General features: G+C 43.7%; 1 protein-coding gene across 12 annotated transcripts in view; it reads right to left on the bottom strand.

The window, feature by feature from the left end:
* LOC128106216 (GON-4-like protein) overlaps positions 1 to 22,745 on the bottom strand; it is a 125,959-nt gene that overhangs the window by 101,086 nt on the left and 2,128 nt on the right. Inside the window, exons 1-10 of one of the 12 annotated variants that reach the window (XM_052731564.1) lie at positions 21,535 to 21,685; positions 19,442 to 19,972; positions 11,279 to 11,424; positions 10,571 to 10,645; positions 10,369 to 10,419; positions 9,339 to 9,389; positions 8,610 to 8,708; positions 7,498 to 7,617; positions 6,923 to 7,093; positions 3,881 to 4,073 (exon numbers count right to left, since the gene is read on the bottom strand). In XM_052731564.1, the coding sequence (XP_052587524.1) occupies positions 3,881 to 4,073; positions 6,923 to 7,093; positions 7,498 to 7,617; positions 8,610 to 8,708; positions 9,339 to 9,389; positions 10,369 to 10,419; positions 10,571 to 10,645; positions 11,279 to 11,424; positions 19,442 to 19,972; positions 21,535 to 21,670 (1,573 nt within the window). In that variant the 5' untranslated portion in view covers positions 21,671 to 21,685. Of the gene's footprint in view, positions 1 to 3,880; positions 4,074 to 6,922; positions 7,094 to 7,497; positions 7,618 to 8,609; positions 8,709 to 9,338; positions 9,390 to 10,368; positions 10,420 to 10,570; positions 10,646 to 11,278; positions 11,425 to 14,788; positions 14,918 to 19,441; positions 19,973 to 20,182; positions 20,383 to 21,106; positions 21,406 to 21,429; positions 22,179 to 22,745 lie in introns of those variants that run through there. The other 11 variants (XM_052731565.1, XM_052731567.1, XM_052731563.1 and 8 more) reach the window with 11 other exon arrangements.

Genomic DNA, 22,745 nt, shown 5'->3' with positions numbered 1-22,745 from the left:
AGATGACTCTCGTCTACCACCATGTGAGCCCTAGGGATGGAACTGGGGTTACTGGGCTTGGCAGCAATCACCTCTACACAGAGCCATCTCATTGACCTTTGCTTTTTTTCTTTCTTTTCTTTGAGACAGGGTCATATTAAGTTACCAAACTAGCCTAGAAGTTACTACGCAGCCCTGGATAGCCTCAAGGAAGGTTAAGGTCCTCCTACTTAGCTGCCCAAGGGTTACGATACAGGAAGGGGTCGTGAGTGCTCCACCTTCCCTGATTTTTAGTAACATTTCCCCCCAATACTTTGTGGGTATCACTTTGCATAGCTGACTTGTTGTCGTACCTACTTTCTCCTCTGAGCCAGGCTCCCTTCTCTCCTCCAAACAACCTTCAGTGTCAACAAGCAGAGAAGTCTTCCCCATGACTCACTTCAGTCGTCACACAACCATCAGTGTGCCTCACAGAAACAACACTGCTTTCCTTCTGCTGTTCAAATGTTAGGTATGTGTGTGTGTACTTATGTGTGGGGGTGCCAACATAGCACAGCACACACGTGTCAAAATCTGTGGACAGTCTGCAGAAGATGGTTCTCTCCTTCCACCATGTGTGTTCTGGAGATGAAACTCAGGTGGCCAGGATTACAAGTACCTTTACTCACAAGTCATCCCAATGGCCCCAAAGGAACGTTTTATGATATAGTGGGAAAACAAAGGAGACAAATTCCCCAATTAGGAAAGGACTCTGTTAGGTCCCCAAGGCAGGCCCCCTGCCTCTGATGAGCCGGGCATCTCACCCACAGAGCTCTCATGGGAAATGCAATCTAGTTTTGGGAATATGGGAGGATTGGGGAGATGGCTGCGAGTTAAGAGTACATGTTGCTCTTGAAAAGGAGGGCTTCAGGTCCCCGCATCCAGATGTGTCTTACAACCATCAATACCTCCAGTTCCAGGGGATCCAATACCTTCTTCTGACCTCCTTGGGCCCCACACAAATGTAGTATACATATATACATGCAGGCAAAACATTCATACACATCACTATGTAGACCTGTTGGTATGGGACACTCTTTGGAGAACAGGCTATCCTTGAACTCACAGAGATCCTCTTGCCTCTACCTCCAGAACACTGAGTTCAAAGGTATCAGCCAAGGCACAAAGCAACACAGAGAAACCTTGTCACAAACGACCAAAAAAAAAAAAAAAAGGTATCAGCCACCATGCCAAGCCTTTTAAATTTTGGGTGGTTTTCTACGTTTGCTTGTTTGTTTGTTTTACACTGTTTAAAAAATCTGTAATACTTTTTTAAAGTTTGTAATATTTTAAAAGCAAGCTTTGCTTTTTCTTGGTTTGAATTGTGTCACTACTGTGTGTGTGTGGGTACACAGGTGCACACTGCACATGCACAGGCCAGAGGACAACTAAAGTCAGTGCTCTCCTTCACACAAGTGCTGGGAATCAAACGCAGCTTCTCAGGCCTCTACAGAAAGCACTTCTGCCATCTGAGACGTCTCAGTAGGGCTATACAGGAAGATCTCGTCTCCAAAGAAAAACTGTTGTATGCTTTTCTTTTTATGTGTATGACGTTTCCCGTGGATGGATGGATGCGTGTGGTGGTGCAAACCTTTAATCCTAGCCTTCAGGAAAACAAATAAGGACTTGCTTGATGCACAGCGGGGAAAGGAAGGATGAAAGAAAGGAGGGAAAAAGAGAGGGACTTAAAGGCCCTGGAGCCTGTACAATATGATTAACAGTGTTGTAGTAATATACATCCAAGCACTTAGGACTTATCCATTTCTTTTGTTCAGGCCCTTCTATTCCTAGCTGTACTTACTCACTTACTGATTCTGCTTTATGAAAACTTTGATTTGATCAATACCCTCATCCCACTTACTGTAAAATATCTTCTGGGTCTGTGCATAGCTCACCCCACTGCTATGTAAAGGGCTCTATGTGAGGTACTACAACCCCAGGACAATATGCTGAAGGAGTGTCCGTGTCCAAGCCACATACCACGACAGATCCAACCATTCTGAGTGCTTTCCCCGGACTTTTCAAATATTAGCTTCTAGGGGAAAGTTCTTCTGATATATTGACAATGCAAGAAGAAATCATGGATTTCTAGTCATGTCAAAAATACAAGGATGAGAATGAAGGTAAATGACAAAGGATAAAGTAGAGAAGGAATGGAGAGGCCCAACACTAATAGAAGAGACCCTGGCACTGCCTTAGTTCCACTACATGCTTCCTGATGTCCCAGATCTGTGGCAGCTGACCTCAGGATGAGTGTCAATTCCTTCAGTAACAAGGGAAATTGTATATACAGTTTTCTATTTATGTTCAGTAATGCGCTTGCCATACAAGCATGGAGAAGTGCATTTGAACCCCACAATACAAGTAAAGAAGCTGGAAGTGGAGGTACAAATGTAAGCCCAGAATTGCAGAGGCAGAGACCTGATCAGCCTATTCAGTGACCTCTGCCCTCTACACACCCGTGGACACACACAAATTGTGTCCCTATGTAACATGAAAGGATCCTTACCACTTAAAATAGTCCCCAAAACAAGAGAGGGAATACTAACGACTAGATTCACATAATGACCATCTAAATATGAATTAAATGAATCCGAAAATACCTCTGAGGTTATGATAAATATTTGGTATTCTACGACAGTCCCAAGCCTCTCTCACCAAGCCCAGGTCATAAAACCTACATTCTTCTCTGGCCATTAGCTGATCATAAGAAATTCTCTGACCCACCTTAGTCATAAGAAACACCTTGAGGTCTTGGGTCATATAGTAGGAAAGAAATGTTGTACAGAAAGCCACCAACCTCAACTGACAAGCCTGGCTGGGTTTCCACACCAATCTTTTAGACTCATGCTACACAACAGTTTCCAAAAAACCAAACAGGGTATGGGTATGGTTGAGATTTTCCAGACAGCTGAACACCTTTGGTCCTGGAAGGCCTATGCTCAGAGAGAACATGAACATCTTCCCCTGCATCTCCCTTTGCATCTCTTCATCTGTGTGTCTGAAGCTTCCTTCATACTAAACCACAGACAAGATCCTCTGAGTTCTCGTTCAACTCAAACAAATTATTCCAACCCAAGCATCCTGAGGTTTGTGACTGGTACCTAAAGCAGGAGCAGACATGGGAACCGAGCCCTCAAAACTAGTAGGTTGTGATGCTATTTCTAAGTAGACAGTTCTAGAGTTAAATGGAATCAGGAAACCCAGCTGGTTATCACCACTACAGAATGGTTTACTTGCTCATAGGGAAATCCTCACCTCATCCCGTTGTTTGAAATTGTTAACTATTATGGATTTCTATGTGTCTGTATGTGTGTGATGAACACACACAGGGTCAGAGGTCAATTTATGGGACTGAGCTGTCTCCTCCCCCATGTGGATTCTGGGGATTGCACTCAGGTCATCAGCTTGGTGGCAGACTCCTTACCCTGCTGAATCTACCCTCTGAAGTCATAGAAATCCTGTGTTGATTCGGATGTACAAACAAAGAAAAACAAGAAACTTTCTTCACTGGCACGATTCCTTTTTAGTTTTTACTCTTTGTCCCTTTGATTTTGGGGGGCTAGAAATGGAATGCAGCTGCCTCCTAAATGCTAAGTTCATGTTCTCCACTGAGCTGTATGACTTTGGCCTCTACAATCTCTTCCTTTTGTTTAAGACAAGTGTCACTATGTTCCCCAGGCTAGCCTCGTGTCTTCCAGCATCTTCCTGTCTCACCTCCCAAACACCTGAAACGACAAGTCTGAGCTCACACGTCTAGCCACAAACCCATTATTGAAGCTTCTATCTGTAACCCTGTTTCCCCCACACCAAAAGACGCAGTGGAACCGAGTGGCTGGTAACTGCCAACAGAACCACTCACCCTCGTCCTCCACGTCATCATTTAGGAGGCCCCCCAGCCACACCTTCCAGTCCTCATCATCAGCTGTATTCGGGTCATACATATCCGGGGTGATATCTGGAGCCTGAAGTTCAGCTTCTAGTTGGCCCAGAGGAACATCTTTCAGGGGCATCTTAGACCGAGTTCGGAATGCAATGAGACTGTCCTCCATGGGCTGGCCAAAGTACAAAGAAACAGCATCCAGTAGGTGAAAATAATGCTTCCAAATGCACCAGCTCCACCCTCTACAACAGACATTAGTTCTTTCTAGTTCTTCTAGTTTTCTGTATTTAGCATGATGTTGGGGACAAGTCTTCCACACATGCTGAAATGTACTTCCTTCATATTGTTCTCACCAAGAGATGTAAGATTTCTTCTTCTTTTTTTTATTTTTCAGTGCTGAGGACCGAACCCAGGGCCTTGCACTTGCTAGGCAAGCACTCTACCACTGAGCTAACCCGTAAGATTTTTTTCAAAGGCACTTTCCTCATCCATTTGATATGATCATGTGCTTTCTATCTTTATGTTAATTTACATCATACACTATATCTATCTATCTATCTATCTATCTATCTATCTATCTATCTATCTATCTATCTATGTTTCTAAAGACAGGGTTTCTCTGTGTAACTGTCCAGGAACTCACTTTGTAGACCAGGCTGGCCTCAAACTCACAGAGATCCACATGCCTCTGTCTCTCCAGTGCTGGGATTAAAGGTGTAGTACACCATCAAATGGCTTTTATTTATTAATTTGTATATACTGAATCATCCCTGCATCTCTGAAATGCATCAAACATGATCCTGTTAACTTACTCTTTTTTTTTTTAAGATTTATTTATTTATTATGTATAGAGCGTCTATGACTGCAGGCCAGAAGAGGGCACCAGATCTCATTACAGATGGTTGTGAGCCACCATGTGGTTGCTGGAAATTGAACTCTGGAAGAGCAGTCAGTGCTCTTGACCTCTGAGCCATCTCTCCAGCCCTAACTTACTCTTTTAGACAAGGTCTCAATATTTCCCCCTTGTTGGTCTAGAACTCATTATCTAGACCAGGCTGGTCTTGAACTCATTATCTAGACCAGGCTGGTCTTGAACCCAAAGAGACCTACCTGTGACTAACCTGTTTCAATTAAAAAAAAAGGGGGTGGGTGGGTATTACTTTCAATTAGAATTTCCTTGTTGGCTTTCCCTAGTACATTCTCCTGAGATGGCAGACTGTCTGGATAGCATCAACATCTTCGGTGTCCTATACTTAGTTTTGTGAGTCATAGTCTCACCAACTCAGGCTGGTCTTCAGCTTGTTTCCCACCCCAACTTCCCTAAGTGGATGATAGGCATTGTGATTACACTGTTGAGGTTTTCTGGAGTTTTTTCTTCTTGTTTTTTAGTCTTAAGACAGTCTTAAGACATAGCCTCGGCTGGCCTGGAAGTCATCATGCAGGTCAGGCTGGCCTCAAATTCACAGAAATCTACCTGTCTTTGCCTCCTTTCCAGTTCTGGCATTAAAGGAATGTAGCTCCATGCCCAGCAAAGACTTTTGTTTGTTTGTTTATTTTGTTGTTGTTGTTGTTTGTTTTTTGTTTTTTGAGATAAGGTTTCTCTGTGTAGTTTTGGTGCCTGTCCTGGCTCTCACTCTGTAGACCAGACTAGCCTTGAACTCTCAGAGATCTGCCTGGCTCTTCCTTCCAAGTGCTGAGATTAAAGGCGTGCGCCACCACCGCCAGCTCAGCAAATAAATTTTTAGAGCATTGATATATTATGTGTGCTTGTTCACATGCTGAGGGGCATGTGGCAGTCAGAGAATAACTATAGGAGTCTCGTTCCACCATGTAGACTCTGGGAAAGGAAATCAGATGGTCAGACTTGGTTGCCAATTACTTCTATTTGTTGAACCCTTTTGTTAGCCCTCAATTTATTGACTTACTTTATATGTATGGGTAATTTTGCCCGCACGATATTTAACACTTATGTGCATTGCCCACAGGCCAAAAGAGGGTGTGGGGCCCCTGACCTGGAATCTTAGGCAGTTGTGAACTACCATGTGGCTTTGTGACTTCTGAGAATTGAACCTGGGTCCTTTGGAAGAGCAACCAGTGTTTGTTTTGTTTTCAAGGTGGGGTTTCCCTGTGTAGTCCTGGCTGTCCTGGAACTCACTCTGTAGACCAGGCTGGCCTGCAACTCAGACATCTGCCTGCCTCTGCCTCCCGAGTGCTGGGATTAAAGGTGTGCACCATCACCCTTGACATCATTCTTCCTAACAGCTAACTCTACAACATCAGAATTTTAAAAAAAATTTTAATTGAGTATCACTGAAAGTCATTTATCAAACAGTAGTTTCCAAACATTTCCAAATATTCTAGGTTTATCTTCACATCAGCTTTTCTTTTTCTTTTTGGTTTTAGTGCTGGGATTAAAGGCATGTGCCACTATGTCCATCTTATCTTCCCAATTAAACTGTCCCACAATTTACTCCTTTGTCAGAAAGTGCCATTCTCTATCAGGCATGGTAGTGTATATCCATAATCCTAGCATTCTAGGAAGCTAAGGCATGAGGACTGATTTATGTTTATGGCCAGCCAGGCTTACATAGCAAGTTGCAGGCCTTCAAGGACTACACAGTAACGCTCTGTCTCTAAAAATGAAAAAAACCAACCAAGCTGGGTCATGAACGCCTTTAATCCAGGCACTTGGAGGCAGAGGCAGGTGGATCTCTGAGTTTGAGGCCAGCTTGGTCTACAGAGTAAGTTCCAGGACAGAAAGCACTACACAGACAGACATTGTTTCAAAAACCCAAACAAATATTAATAAATAATAATAATAATAATAAAGAAAAAATAAAAACAAAAACACTGCCATTTTTACTTAAGAAAAACCAGAACAATCTAAGGAAGAAATCAAATACAAACAGAGGTGTGACCACTCTATAGACATTTAATCGGTCAGTCCCAGCCCCACATCTGAGAGTCTGAAATGAAAACCCCTAAGTTCTTTTCTCAGCAATTCACAGTCCCGATGCTCACCTGGAAAGAATCCATGCAGACAGGACTAGAAGCCAGCTCCTCATCTACTGCATTTAACTTCTCCATGAAAGCACTATCCCTGGTCTGCTTCGGTTTTGGAGGCGGTGGGGGCCCCATGGGCACTACTTCAGCACTGATGTGCCTCACAGCAGGTGTGGTGACTTTCTCAACCTGATTAAAAAGGACACTGTGTTACAAAGAGAGGAAGAGAGGGAAGGTAGGTCTTCGCATGCAGTTAAGGTGGCCATTGTCCTCTTTTCTAGATGTAGACAGGTGAATGGCCATTTCAACACACGGATCTAACTAGGTCTCATCTGATTCAGTGAGAGAAACAGAAAACTGCTTGGCTTTAAAGACAGTACTTAAACATGGGTTGCATACATTGGACCCTTAGTGAGAACTCAGAAAACCTCTTGGACCATGACTAGGTCTCAGTCATCCCTCAGCTGTTCATTCTCTCAAGGGACTTGAAAAGGTGGCAACCCACAATTACCACTGGTAAATCAGCTACTCGTAAGAGAAGCCACTACTGCTCACACATATGTCCAGGTCTCTCTTGTCTGACGCTGGGTTACCTCTGACAACACGCCACTCTCCTCGTCGGTCTCAGCCACTTCAGAAGACGCTCGCAGTCTGGATCTCTTCACTCCACGTGGAGACGAAGCAGTGCTTTCAACATCACTTTCCAATAAGCTCTAAAACAAACGCAGTGCACGCTCATGGGTGTGCCCCACCTCAGTCCAGAGCACGACTGTCACACAGAATAAATCATGAAATGCCATCCCTTGGGACTTGGGCTGCAAGGGTGGCCAGCAGATGACTAGGTGTGTGTGACCAGGCCTGACCACATGACTTACATGGTGGAAGGGAAGAGTCAACTCTGACCACACGTCCTCTGAGCTCCACAGCAAACGGTGCCATGCACACACAAACGACACACCCCACACACAGATATACACGGACATACATACATACACAAGTATGTAGTATGTAAAATAATTATGTAGCCTCATCTTCATTATAAACTGTCAAAGCATAAGGCATTAACAAAAAAAGAAGGAGAAAAAGAAGACGCTTTTGAAAAGCGTTAGTAACCAAGCATGGTGGCAAACAGCTTCATCCCCAGCACTCAGGTGGCAGAAGCAGGAGGATCTCTATGAGTTTGAGGCTAGCCTAATCTACCTAGGGGACTCCAGGCCAGTCAGGGCTACATATTGAGACCTTTTCTCAAAACGAAAATAAAATTGAAAAAGTGATAAAGTTCATAAACAAAAAAATGAAACCATAGTATATAGAGGTGTATATTTAGGTGACAGAACTATAAAGAAAACAGCAAATAACTATCAAGACATCGGGGTGGGGGTACACTTGTCTGCTGGTTTCTAATACAGGGTCTACAATATACTGTGTAGCTGAAGATAAACCTGAACTCCTGACCCTCCTATCTCCATTTCCCAAGTGCTGAGATCATAGCATATCCTTGTGTTGTATGTGTTACATTTCATAATGTAAGCTGAATATGTAGGGGGTTTGAAGAGCAGAAAAACACCTCACAGCAAAGGATTTATTAGAAAAGAGAACCATGTCTCCATCATCTCTATAGAATGGGTAGCAATACTAAGTCACTAAATAAGCCCATCCTTATCAAGCTCAATTTTCCTCTTCATTCACAAGAGCACTCACTAACCTCTTCAGCAGTCTCATCTTCCTCTTCTTCATCTGGCTGGTACTCTTCATCTGAGGAATCATCTTCTTCAAGGTGAATATCCACAAACTGTGGAGGCTGCTTTAATAGAAACACAAAAGATGGCGGGGAGGGGGCGCGGCTCAGCAGCCAGAGACACAAGCTCAATGACCAAGTTCAATCCTTAGGACCGGTAAGGCAGAAGGAGAGAACCAGTTCCCACAGGCTATGGCAGGGGCTCCCACCACCCGCACACAAAACAAGTAAGTCAAAACAAGTAAGTCAATATAAAATAACAAAGAGAGAGAAACGGCACAGGGCGGGAGAACTGGAAGCTCAGAGGCAGAATGCATGCTCGCCATGCATAAGGTTCTGGGTTCCAGCAGCAGCAGAGGACAGATGGGAAGAAGGGAGGGAGAGAGGCAGAGAGGGAGGGAGGGAGACGAAGCACAAAGCACACAATTTGGAAAACAAAGTGAAGATACTAGGGGCCGGGGGAGAATTCTGTGAATCTAATGTGCAGTCAAATCAAACAACACAGGCAGGGTTTGTATGACTCCATGAGGTGCAAGGTTAGGTGTAACAGAATGGAAAATATCAAACCTGTAATAAAAAAAGGAAAAAAAAAACAAAAAAAGGCATGTCTATAATTAATGTGTACAGAGGAAGTAGTTAGGTTTCAAAACTGAAGTATTTTGGGAAAAGAGTAACAATGACATCTTCTAAGTTTACCTTAATTTCATTGGCTTTCTTAATTGGTGAGATATTCCAAGTTGGAATGACCTATCAAAAAGAACGTCAGGAATAACATGTAACTGCTTTTCCTTTTCCTGATAATCAGGAAGTCCTATCGACTCAGTAAGTAGCTACAGTGGTCTACAGGTGTCAGCTGTCATGGAACACACTATCCTCAAATATTGGTGGGGTTTATAATGCCTCACTTGCAGGACTGAGAGAGGAAGAGTGCCAAAAGCTCAGAGGAACCTGGGCTACACAGTAAGTTCCAGGCCAGCCTGGGTCACAGCGTGGGACCCTGCCGCAACCAACCCTCCACCACCACCACCAGTAGCAACAGCAATGGCAAAGCTACACAGAGAGAAAGAAAAAAGCACTAACCCGGATGTGACTTGGTTGTCCTTGATTCATGCCAGGGCACAGCATGAAAAACTAGGCAGGGTGGCTCACACTTATAATCCCACGTATTTTAGGTAAGCATTCTCACACTGAGCTAAGAGTCCCTGTCCACACATAATTCTTTTTTTTCTTTAAGATTTATTTATTTATTTATTTATTATGTATGCAGTGCTCTGCCTTCCTTTATTTATTTATTTATTTATTTATTTAATTTGTTTATTTATTTGTTATGTGTGCATTGCTCTGCCTTTATTTATTTATTTATCTACTTATTTGTTTATTTATTTGTTTGTTTATTTATTTATTTATTTATTTATTTATTTATTTATTTATTTATTTATTTATTTATTTATTATGTATACAGTGTTCTGCCTGCAGGCCAGAAGAGGGAGCCAGATCTCATTACAGATGGTTTTGAGCCACGATGTGGTTGCTGGGAAATGAACTCAGGACCTCTGGAAGAACAGCCAGTGCTCTTAACCTCTGAGCCATCTCTCCAGCCCCCAACACATAATTCTTTCAAAAGGCAAACCCAGACCAAAACTGTTCAGGAATTTCTTCTCTATGAATAACTGAGAACAGGAGAACGGGATTCTGTTTCCCAAGATAAAGAGATCAGAACACATACCACTCCTTTCTCTACCACTTCCTTCAGCTTAGAGCGCGTCATCTTAGGCTCCTAAGAAGGGAGATACAGGAAGAAAGTAGTCAATAAAAATCACCATGTGAATTTTCCAGTCTGAGACTTGCCAAGTTCCTTGCAAACTCCGACAGGACCTCCCACGTTGGAAAGTCCCCACGACTGGAAAGAGTGACAAGGGGCTACTCACAAACAATGGCATGTCTTCTGTCTCACTGATGGCAGCTTTCATCATGGCTACAACATGTTCGTTTGTGATGACTTCCTGGAGGAGGGAGAGAAAGCCCACTTACGCCAAGAGATTTGTCATCTGGACAATATTCATCTCTATGGAATTGCCACTAGACCTTTGTGGAAGATAAACAGAAGCTAGATCCTCAAACTGAGCTCAAGCAAAGCAACTCAAGATAAAGAAGGCAGAAGCAAGCCTTGAAACAATGTTGCGGTAAATGGCCCTGTTCATTACCTGCTACAGGGACAGAAAATCTGCAGGCCCAGGTCAGAGTTGGAGGAGAACTATGTATCAAAGGCATTATTTTTTTTTTTTAACCTTGCCAGTTGTGCGTGCTAAGCAAATACTCTGCTAGCTCTCAAAGGCAGTCTTCACACATAATATACAAAACACTACTAACTACTATGGATGCTTTGCTGACTAGGAATCTTATTGATCAAACCAGTGGAAGGAAGTACAGGTAGTTCATCTTCTCAACACCTGTTCAGACTTCTCACTTGTGCTGAGAGCAAAGAGAAGGCTATCCTTAGATATAAGACATTTTGTCACACTTAACCGACAAAATTGCTAATTCGAATACCAGGAGTCAAGGGACTTATAGGTCTACTTATTTGTACTCGCCGGGAAGATTCTGGGCTGACTACATAGCTGCCCACGGCTACTCACGTGCAGGATGTTCCGTACATTGATTGCTGTCAGATTGTACTGCTTAGCACCATCCTCTAAGGTACGATCGAGCATGTCATCCAGTTTCAGGTCATGTGCCACTGTCTCTTGTTCATGGCCCTTTCCATCTCGTTTCCTCTTGGTACCTGTGGTAGTTTGAAAATAAATGATCCATAAAGGGAATGGCTGTATTAGGAGGTGTGGCCTTGTTCAAGCAAGTGTACTTTCATTGGAGGAAGTGTGTCACTGTGGAGACAGGCTTTGAGGTCTAATATATGCTCAAATACCACACTCTGAACCCAGAGATTGTATTATTTACTGGAAAAACCTGCTCTAGCTGTGATTAGGCTCAGCCCTAGAATCTCTCCCACCTGCCTGTTCCCAAATACCCAGCAGAGCTTCCTAAATAATTGACTCAGAGGCTTTATATTACTTATAAATGCTCAGTTGGTAGTTCATCATTATTACTGACTAGCTCTTATACTTAAATTAACCAATAATTCTTATCTATGTTTAGCCACGTGGCTTGGTACCTTTTCTCCTCATCTTGCTTCCTCTTTGCCTGGCTGCCGACTCCTGACTCTGTCTTTCCTCTTCCCAGAATTATCCTAGTCTGGTCACCCTGCCTATAATTACTGTCTGGCTACTGGCCAATCAGTGTCTTGGTTTTTTTTTTTTTTTTTTTTGGTTTTTCGAGACAGGGTTTCTCTGTGTAGCTTTGCGCCTTTCCTGGAACTCACTTGGTAGCCCAGGCTGGCCTCGAAGTCACAGAGATCCGCCTGGTTCTGCCTCCCGGGTGCCGGGATTAAAGGCGTGCGGCACCACCGCCCGGCTCAATCAGCGTTTTATTAAACCATTTCCAATGACAAATCTTTACAGTATACAACGGCATTATCCCACAGCATTTCCCCCTTTTTGTCTAACTAAAAAGGAAGGTTTTTAACCTTAATATAGTGACACAAAAATAGTTATCAAGTAAGAATTACAGTAACAAGTCAGGTGGTGGTGGCACACGCCTTTAATCTCAGCACTCTGGAGGCAGAGGCAGGAGGATATCTGTGAGTTCAAGGCCAGCCTGGTCTCGAAAAACCAAAAAGAAAAAGAAAAAAAAATTACAGCAACAATATCTAATCCATTTGCATTTGGCAAAATTAAGAGAAAATACTTCACTATTATCTTGGTGAGTCTAAAGTTTTGTCTCTAATTTACTTTGTATTATAACTATATAGTCCTCAACTCCATCAAAGACTCCAGAACGGTGAAATGTTACCTAATGACAAGGACCTCAAGCTGCCTGGACAGTCACCCAAAGTTCCTCTCTAACACTGGAACATCCAGTTTCAGCCTACAGGCCTAGCATATCTGACAGACTTATCTGTGAAGCAGGATTTTTGAAGGACTGTCCCACCTTGTCTTGGCAAAGTTCTGCAGTCACTTTGTTTTTTATCCTGCTTGTCCAATTTGGACAGTATACAGTCAGCAGTTGAGGCAAGGGTACTTTCTTTGCCCACATAGCTAGCTTTGCCATAAAGAAAGCAAACTCCACATGGAGTTTCTTCTATGCCCATCATCCTCTTTGAAGTAATTGGTTCTTCCAGAAGTAGATGTGTATCACTGTTGAGAAAGTCTAAGTTCTTAAAACATTTAAATGCTATAATCTGTATGTCTTTGAAGTATTTGAAGATTGCCTTGCCGTCTGAAATATATACCTGTATTACCTTGAAAACATACCTAACATGATTGTAAGTTTGCTATTATAGATGACTATTAATCTATATTTCTTAATTAAATATATTTTTAAATGAGCTATATAAACATAATACCCTAAAGAAGAATAGTAATATACATACAGCTTAACAAAATTAACTTTAAATTTATATCAATAAACTAAAATCCATACTGATGTAAAATATATAAGATTAACAGTTGTTTTTTTGGATTAAAGTAGATTTAATAATCTACCCTTTTCCCCCATCATTTCTATATCATATCCCTCCTTCTTTTAGAAGATTGACTATGACCAATAACAATTTGTAACCAAATGTCCTAAACAAAGACAAACATCCATAGCCCATTTTTGGGAATGTGGGCATAGTTTTCTAGGCTACTTCCTGCTGATTGGGGGTGCTGTTAATCTTATGAGGACCCTCAGAAAATTTAGAATTATGGTCAAGTCCTGACTGGAGTAGTCTGTGAGGCTGGATCATCTCAGCTAGCAGCCTTAAAGCCTTTCTGGATGCATAACTCAGAGGAAACTGAAACACAGGTGCTCTGAAATGTTGGATCATCTGGGCCATCTGTTCCCATTGGAGACTTTTCAGGGGTCTTCCTCCATCATATCTGAGACAGGATTTCTCTGTGTAACAGTCCTAAATGTCCTGGGACTCACTTTGTAGCCCAAGCTAGCCCGAAACTCACAGAGAGTATCATATGCCTTGCCACCCAAATGCTGGTATTAAAGGCGTGCGTCACCACAGCCTGGCTAAATCTGACTTTTCTTAAAAAAGAATGAATCCACAGCGTCTCATTTCCAGTGAAAATAAAAGCATAAATTCTTCTCCAAAGTAACATATCTTTTGACTTAAATTCTGAAGTCAAAGCATTTTCAAACTATATAGTCTGGATTAATTCAGCAACATTCATTTTTTTTTCTTTTTGGTTTTTTCAGACAAGGTTTCTCTATATAACAGCACTGACTGTTCTGAAACTCAGTCTGTAGACCAGGCTGGCCCTAAACTCACAGAGATCCTGCCTCTGCCTCTCAAGTGCTGGAATTAAAGGGGTTCGGACCAATGCCCAGCCCAGCAACATTTATAATCAAATGTCCCTTAGCAGCTATTGTTCTTTATTCAGCTGTCAAACAATTCAAAGACAACACAATAACATACAATATCCAGACACTGTGTATTTTCCATCTTTATGCGGCTTTTTTAAAAATATTACTTTACTCTCATTTTAAGGACTTTACTGTATTATTTGAAACTCTTTCTTATGACTGTCTATAGCTTCCATTTACTCTCTCAAGCCTATGTATACTTTTAAACACACTATAACCAGCTTAGAGGGGTTTTTTTGTTGTTTTTTAATCTGTCTTTACTGCATATATCTATCTTTTTCTGACCACATGAGCATTTAAGATACTAAGCTGGCGTGGCTAAGACTAAAGCTGTGAAAGTCGTATTTAGCACTCCAACTCTTGAGAAGTTTTTGGGTCCATGCTGCTACTGAGAGTGTGCCACCCACATCTCATAAACTCCCTTTAAGTGTTTGGTATCAGGGCTCTGCATGCCTTTAATCCCAGCACTCGGGAGATCTCTGTGAGTTCCAGGTCAGCCTGGTCAATAGAATGAGTTCCAGGACAGCCAGGACTATTACACAGTGAAACTCTGTCTCAAAAAAAAAAAAAAAAAAAAAAAAAACCATGAAGTTTTTGCCACTAAAGCTGAATTAAGAGAAAGTCATCTCCTAAAGGAGTAACACCTCTGCTCCCTGCCAGCAAACACAGCCTACCTGAGAATAGACGGTTACCAAGAATCTTCATTTGACTCCGTTTTTGTGTGTTTAGAATCCTTTTTTTAAGCTTCTCAGGTTTTATGTGGAAATTCTTGCCAAACGTTTGGATGTCACATGTAGCACGAATTCTAATTGGTCTTAATAATAAAAACCTGAAGTCAGATATAGAGGTAAATGCTAAAAGATCAGAGAGACAAAGGGGCAAGGCACAGCCACTTCTTACTTCACCAACTCCTCAGCCTGAAAGGGGCTGAGCTCCATCTCCACCTTGCCATATCACTTCCTCTTTCATCCCAGCCATATCACTTTCTATTCTTTCTTTCAAGTGCTGGGATAAAAGGCTTGAGATCCCAAGTGCTGGGATTAAAGTGTGTGCCACCACTGTCCGACCTCTAGTGACTTGCTCCACACTCTGATCGCCAGGCAAGCTTTATTTGTTAGAACACAAAGAAAATATCACAACACGCCTTCAAGCACACATGTCCAGGCTGACAGCAGAGCTTCCTCCATGGGGACTTGTGCTGCCTGGAACTACTCCAAATTACCCAACAATTTTGATTTGGTTTTATGAGGCAGGGGCTCCTGTTCAGGCTGGCATCAAAAAACACACACAGCCAAGGATGCACTAGAACTCCTAATCCCCCGTCTCTGTCTCTTAAATGCTGAGATTTACAAATGTACTCCACCACACCCAGTTTTCTGCCTTGTTGAGGCTTGAAACCAGAACTTCATGAACGCTAGACGAGCACTTTAGGAACTCAGCTACCTGCCCAGCCCTTAATTGTCCTTTCTTTTAATACAGTGTTTGAGTGTTTGAGTGTGTGTGTGTGTGTGTGTGTGTGTGTGTGTGTGTGTGTGTGTCTGTCTGTCTGTCTGTCCGTCTGTCTGTAAGCTCACGAACATGTGAATATAGGTGCCTGCAGCCTAAAGATGGTGTAACTGCTCAACAGCTGTAGTTATAGGTTCTTGTCAGCAACTCAAAATAGGTGCTGGGAATTGAACTTGGGTCCTTTGAAAGAGCGGTATGTGCTCTTAACCATTGAACCATCTCTTCAGGCCCTAGTTACTTTTTAAATTGACTCATATAGACTAATGTCCCTCCCTCCCTGTCTCTTCCTTCTCTGTATCACAAAATCATCCACTGTACAAAGTTCCTTTTCTTTCAAACGTTCTTCTCTCACTTGTCACACTGCTTTTTAAAACCCCTAAAGACCTCCAAATTCCTTTCTTTATAAATACCCTTGGGGACGAAGGTGGACGCTCAGCCCTGATGAGCACTGGTTGCTCTTCTAGAGGACCCAGGCTTGATTCGAAGCACCCACATGGCTTCAGATGCAGCCCACACTGCATCTGAAACTCGGGGTTCCAGGGAATCTTCGACATGTCCTTTTTTTGGCTTTCGTGGGCACCAGGCAAACATGTAGTGTACACACATATATATATGCAGACAAAAGACCCACACGCATAAAATAATTGTTTCAATAATGGGGGGTGGCTCAGCAGTTAAGAGCACATTTCTGTTCTTCTACAGGAGCCAAGTTCAGTTCCCAGCACTCACATGGCAGTTCACAACCATCTGGAAATCCATTTCCAGGTTATCTGACACCCTCTTCTGATCTCTCTTAGCCACCAGGCATGAATATAAGTACACAATAGCTGCACAAACATACATGCGGACGAAACACTCATACGAAGAAAATAAAGTACATTAATAGTTTTTACGATGTAATTAAAATTTAAGTAAAACCGCCGGGCGGTGGTGGCGCACACCTTTAATCCCAGCACTCGGGAGGCAGAGCCAGGCGGATCTCTGTGAGTTCGAGGCCAGCCTGGACTACAGAGTGAGTTCCAGGAAAGGCGCAAAACTACACAGAGAAACCCGGTCTCGAAAAACCAAAAAAAAAAATTTTTAAGTAAAACCAAAACCAAAAGAGCTAGCTGTTGAAAGAGCTCAGAGGGAGAAACACGGCTGAGCTGGGGTTGTAGCTCATATCAGAGCATGCTCAGAACACAAGAGGCCCTAGACTAGATCCCGAGCACCGAAAATAAACAGACTGTTGGAGACTGAGCCCAGGCTTGATGGATACTACAGAGCATTGTGTTGCTGAGCCTCACCTGCAGTCCAAACACTAACTTCCTCTCAAGATTTGTCTCAATTAACAGAGATTTCACCCTATAACTATTTGGCATATGTCAGAATAAAAAAAAACATAATTTAAAACAGAAAAAACAAAAACCGTATACTCTATTATTTTAAATAGTTGCAATTATAAGTGATCACACACACACACACCTCACCCCTCACTGAGGTTCAAATCCAGGACCATGAAAATGTAAAGCAACAATCCCCTACTATTGACCTATATCCCATACATCTCAGCCCTTGGCTTCTGGTAGTGCATTACTGTGTAATCTGGCTTCAAATTCACATATGAAATTAAACAATTTATGTACGTTTTGGAAAATATTGAAAACTAAAAATAAATAAATTCATCCAATCAAGCCTGGTAGCATATTGGCAGATTATGGCTGGCTGGTCCAGGTGGCAGCCTCCCATGGTCTAGCAGTTTATATCAGTATCTTGGCAACATGGAGCTGCCTCCCTCCAGCAGAACTTCCTGCCTCTACCTGCACTTATCTGAAAAATGTCTCCGGGGCCTGGAGGACTGACCTTATCCAAAAGCTGTCTCTAAACCAGATGGCTGTTTCGTCTTTTGCTTGACCCCTGGCACAGATCCCTGCTAAGACTTGAGCTAGGAGCTCTGATATAGAAACATACAGCGGGGCCGTGGTGGCACACGCCTTTAATCCCAGCACTTGGGAGGCAGAGCCAGGCGGATCTCTGTGAGTTTGAGGCCAACCTGGGCTACCAAGTGAGTTCCAGGAAAGGCACAAAGCTACACAGAGAAACCCTGTCTCTAAAAACCAAAAAAAAAAAAAAAAAACATACTGCCACATAAAAAGCCTTGTGATAAGAGCCTGCCACTTAATGCAAATTAGGGTTTGACCCAGGCTCTCCAATCCTGTATATTCTTTATATTCTGGAATAAGCTTCAATGACTCACCGAAATCTGTCTTCAGGAGGGCTGTCTCCATTCACGCTTCCAGGCTACCTACAAAGCTTCTGCTGCCCCTTCTACCTCTTTCCCCTCTCGCCCTGATGGCCAACAGGCTGAGAGGGAAAGAGGATCCCCACAGTAATACATACAACATGTAATTATCATACTTTCAGCACTCAGAAGGAAGAGGCAGGACACATTTGTTGAAGGACAGACAGGGCTGAGAAGTGAATTCCAAACCATGCTGACCTACAGTACAAGACCTCCTCTCTAAAAACCCAAAGAAACTGTTTTTAAAGAGAGAGAAACCAATACGAGGCCTGGGACGTGACTCAGAGTGCACGACCAGCATGTAAAAGCCCCTAATATCAGTATCTGCCACTGCAAACAAACAAAGGAAGAGATGGCGCTAACTTTGCTTTCTATTAGAAGGGCTACCTACTGGAAATGTTCCGAGGCCTCAGCATGAAAATTCATGCTCTTTGCAACTGAACCTAACCTGCCACTTGGAGTCCCCCCTTTTCCTAATTCTTCTGAGATGTGATGTCACCATCTTCCTCTGCTTGACTATCTCTACGTGAACTTTTCCTAGCTCAGAGGTCCATGCCATCCACTCTGCCAAATGCAACCTTCAGAGCCTTCAGTCCAAGGGGTCTACATCTCTCGAAAGCCTTTCTCAGTGTCCAAACAATCGTCTTCCACACGGCCAGCTTCAGGAATACACAATTAATAGAGTATTCATAGTCCACCTCTCCAGGAAGGCAGAATAAAGCTTCAGAGTGAAAAGGGGAGGGGGAGGACAGGGAGATGGCTCAGAAATTAAGAGAACTTGCAGCTGTTGCAGAGAAGCCAGGTTTGATTCTGTGAACTCACATGGTGGCTCACAACCATTCATAATGTCAGTTCCAAAGGTTCTGACAAGCTCCTCTGGCCTCCACGGTCACCATGCATGCACATAGGGTGTGTGTGTGTATATAGATCTCCAAGTGAAATACACATACACATCAATTTTTCTTTAATGGAGAGAGGGTCAATAGCAGAGAATACAGAGTTGGAGAGGAAAAGAAAATCTCAACCCAGTCCAGCAATGGTGGTGCACACCTTGAATCCCAGCACTCAGGAGGTACAGCCAGGCAGATCTCTGTGAGTTCGAGGCCAGCCTGGTCTACAGAGGGAGATCCAGGACAGGCATCAAAACGACACAGAGAAACCCTGTCTCAAAAAAATAAAACAAAAAAAAAAAAGAAAAAAAGGAGAGAGAGAAAAGAAAATCGTGATCCAATCAAAAGGTTCACTATTAGTGCTTAATGAGCACAACAGTCCCAGTTCCAAGTCCACACCACAGCAATTTCCCTTCCAGAAACACTTCTCTGTAAAGGCAACACAGAGATCAAACACAGCCAGAGGCAGTAGCCAAGGCCTTTAATCCCAGCACTTGGGAGGAAGAGGCAGGCGGCTCTCTGTGACTTTGGGGCCAGAGTGGGCTCAATAGTGAGATCTAGGACAGCCAGGGCTATGCAGAGAGACCCTGTCTCAAAACAAGGAAAGAAAAGAACCAAGTGGCCCAGGTTACCAAGACCTTTCCCCTTACCTCCTCCTGCCTTGACTTCTTCACCAGGCTCTCCTGCAGGAGGTCCCACTATGACAGGGTGATCCCCTCGGTCTTCTCTGGTCATCAGCCCAGGCTGGAAGGCAGTTTTCTTCGCTTTCTTTGAGCCTGTGGCCGGGAGTCTCCCTTTATCGATGTGTACAGAAAGGGAGTGAGAAGACTCCAAGGATGGAAGGGCGATTTCCTGAGGGATGGCTACGTCAATAGCTTCCAAAACCGGTAAGTTTCCATGCTGGGTGAGCATCTTAGAGCTTAGAGACGGATCCTCCATGCTGAGCTGGTTTTCTACATCATGCATGGAGTGCAGCTCGGGGCACACTGCACTCTCATGACCTGGACCCCAGGACAGGGACTCTGACCCCAAGTCTTTAAGCTGGTCGGACTCTGGCTTCACAGCTGACTCTAGGTCCAAATCATCTCCTTCCTGGTCATCCCCCTGCTGCACAGACTCTGTCACTGTGGCTCTTCTCTTTTTACAGGGCAACATTTTACAAATCCCACTTCTGTTCCATCCTAAAACAATACAAGGCAAGTCCTTATCACCTCAGTAGGAGTAACAGTAATAACAGTTGTTCAATTATCATTTCACCATCCCCAAGAAAAACAATGAACATAGTATTTCACACCAAAGGCCTAGGAATTTTAGGGGAGGATGAAAAACTGATTACAGTAGCTCAGCTCAGATTCCACACCAGATAGTATGTTACCTTAACTAAATGTTACCTTAATCTCTTAAGCTTCTCATACCTCGGCCTTGAAGTGATGGTGCAGGCCTCTATTCCCAGCCTAGGAAGAGAGGCAGGTGGATGTCACAGTTCACTGACAGCCTGGTCTACACAGTAAGTTCTAGGCCAGCCTGGAACTGGCCACGTGTCCTCACATTCAAATACCCACAGACACACATGTAATCCAAAACTAAAAAGTAAATCTTACAGTATCACATACCACTTTTGCAATATCTTTGTCTTCATCCTCAAGAATATGAACTTAGAAAGGGCATCCTTAACTGGTGTCTCCAGTATCCCACACCAGGTGGGTACTATAGTCACACAGTGACTGTCCTCTGAAGAGATGAATGAATGAAAGTGGGATTAAAGTGCTCTTAAACAATGCTGTACTGCATTTGCACCAAGCACTCAGCATTTACATAGGTGCTAGAGGGTAGCTTCCAACTTGCTATGTAGTTCAGGAAGACCTTGAACTTGTGATCCTGCTGACTCCACTTACAGGTCCTACCGCAGCCCGTTTTATGAGGGGGAAACCAAGAGCTTTATGCATGTAAGGCAAGAACTCTACCATCTGAGTACATCCCCAGCCTCTAGATGAATACTTCCATACAGCAAACATTACTTTCATGAGAAGGTCCAAGGACAGAATAAGCATCACTGGCTACCTTCAAGTCTGAAAGATCATTCCACAGTACTAGAGGAAACAGGCAGGCTTTTTAAAAAAAAAAAAAAAAAAACGTCGCTATGACTCAGAGTTTGAGCTATAAAGCTAACCTTAAGCCTGCGCAATTCACGCTCTCTAGGGCATGAAGGGAGGACCTCCCCGTAACAGCCCAGGTTCTTATCTCAAACCAGAGAGAATATTCGTTGATCCTGTCACGGAGGGTGATAAATGAGTACGGAGAGGCGAGGGAATCACCTAGGCGATTCCTTTATTTCACAGGTGACTTCAGGAGGTTCAGGGCGGGGGGAGCAGCCAGGCGCTGTTCGGTCAGAACTGTGCGGAGATCGCTCCAAGAGCTTCAAACACCAGAAGCTTCAAGAGTCGGCTCCTTGGAGACCAAGAGGTAGACCGACAGAATGAATGAACGCCAATCCCTGAGCCGTCCCCCGCTCAGGGCGGCGGGGGCCGTCCGGAACACCACCTCAGAGGGCGACCTAGCTGCGCTCTCCTCCGCGCTCAACACTTGCCCAAGTGCGCACCACCACTCGCACCCCTGCTACCCGATTCCCTTCACGCACCGCGCACCCAGCCTCGGAGCAGACGGCCCTCATCCTGGCCAGCCTCCGCCCCGGAGGCCCACGTCTAACGCGCCTCTGCCCGCCCCACCGCACACTACACAGTACCCTCAGACGCGGGCCCGATTCCGCGGAAACGCCGCTTCGCACCAGCGGAAGTAAGGCAACGGCACCGCCGGACGTGCGCGCCCCCGGAGCGCGGAAGTTGGACGTCAAGGAGCATGCGCACAACGATAGGCGCCATCTTGTTTTAGGGCGTCTTGAAGCCATAGGACTAATATGTCAGTTAAGGGAAAAAGTGATAGATCCCATGATAGAAGGATGGATGTAAATAGATGATGGTAAGTCGGCAGGCTAGCAGGCAGGCGGGCACCAGGTAGGTTTGCAGAGAGGTAGGTAGGTAATGAACGATGTAACTTAGTAGAGCGCTTCCCTTCCATGTTGGAAACTCTTAAGTTTGAATCCCAAGGCTAAATAAACCCAGTGTGGTGGTTCACACCTATAATGTCAGCAGTACTTGGGACTTGGGACCTGGAGGCAGGAATATCAACATTTCAAAGCTATTCTGAACACAAACCTCGCTGTCTTGTCTATAAATACAGGAAAGGCGCTTCCCTGTCGGGGGCAGTGCTGCATGCCTTCAATCCCAGCAACTCGGGAGGTAAAGACAGGCTCATCTGTGAGTTCTGAGTTCACTGCCAGCCTGGTCTACAGGGCGAGTTCCAGCACAGCCAGGGCTGCTACACAGAGAAACCCTAACTCAAAAAAAGAAGAAAAGAAAAGGAGGTAACAGGAAAGAAAACGAGGAAGGAAGAAAGAAAGAATGAATGCAAGCTCCTAGCTTTCTCTATCTTTAGTTATCTATCCAACTCACAACTGGGTGTTGGGAGTCCATGGTTTAAGTTGACAACTAATCACCCTCCCCACAAAATACCTGGAACATAGGAAGAAAAGAAGAATTTCTAAAATTCAGAACTGTGCTCTAGATTATAAAAACCAAAGGCAGACTTGATCCCAAGGTATGGCAGATACTCATAACTGCATAATATTCTTCATTGTGCAAAATGTCCTCACATTATCTTAGGGGATTTGGTCTCCACGAAAAAACCTGTGGACCAATGGATATTTTTATCACTTTTTCCATTTGGCAGATTCTGGCCCTGATGAGTAGATGAGCTCACAAAAGTACCCAGTTGTCAACCAAAGTGAGGTATCTGGTATTCCAATCCCAGCTTCTTATGCATTGACCCAGTGCACAATAAATTGCCTCATGTTTTGGGAATTTTGTGGCTTTGTTTTAAATCCCCAGTGTTGTGATT

Source organism: Peromyscus californicus, unplaced genomic scaffold, assembly GCF_007827085.1.
Source record: "Peromyscus californicus insignis strain IS unplaced genomic scaffold, ASM782708v3 Scaffold_9__1_contigs__length_137607984, whole genome shotgun sequence".
Taxonomy (NCBI): Eukaryota; Metazoa; Chordata; class Mammalia; order Rodentia; family Cricetidae; genus Peromyscus; species Peromyscus californicus.
Note: the sequence above shows the minus strand (reverse complement) of the source record. Positions and strands in the feature narration are given on the sequence as shown.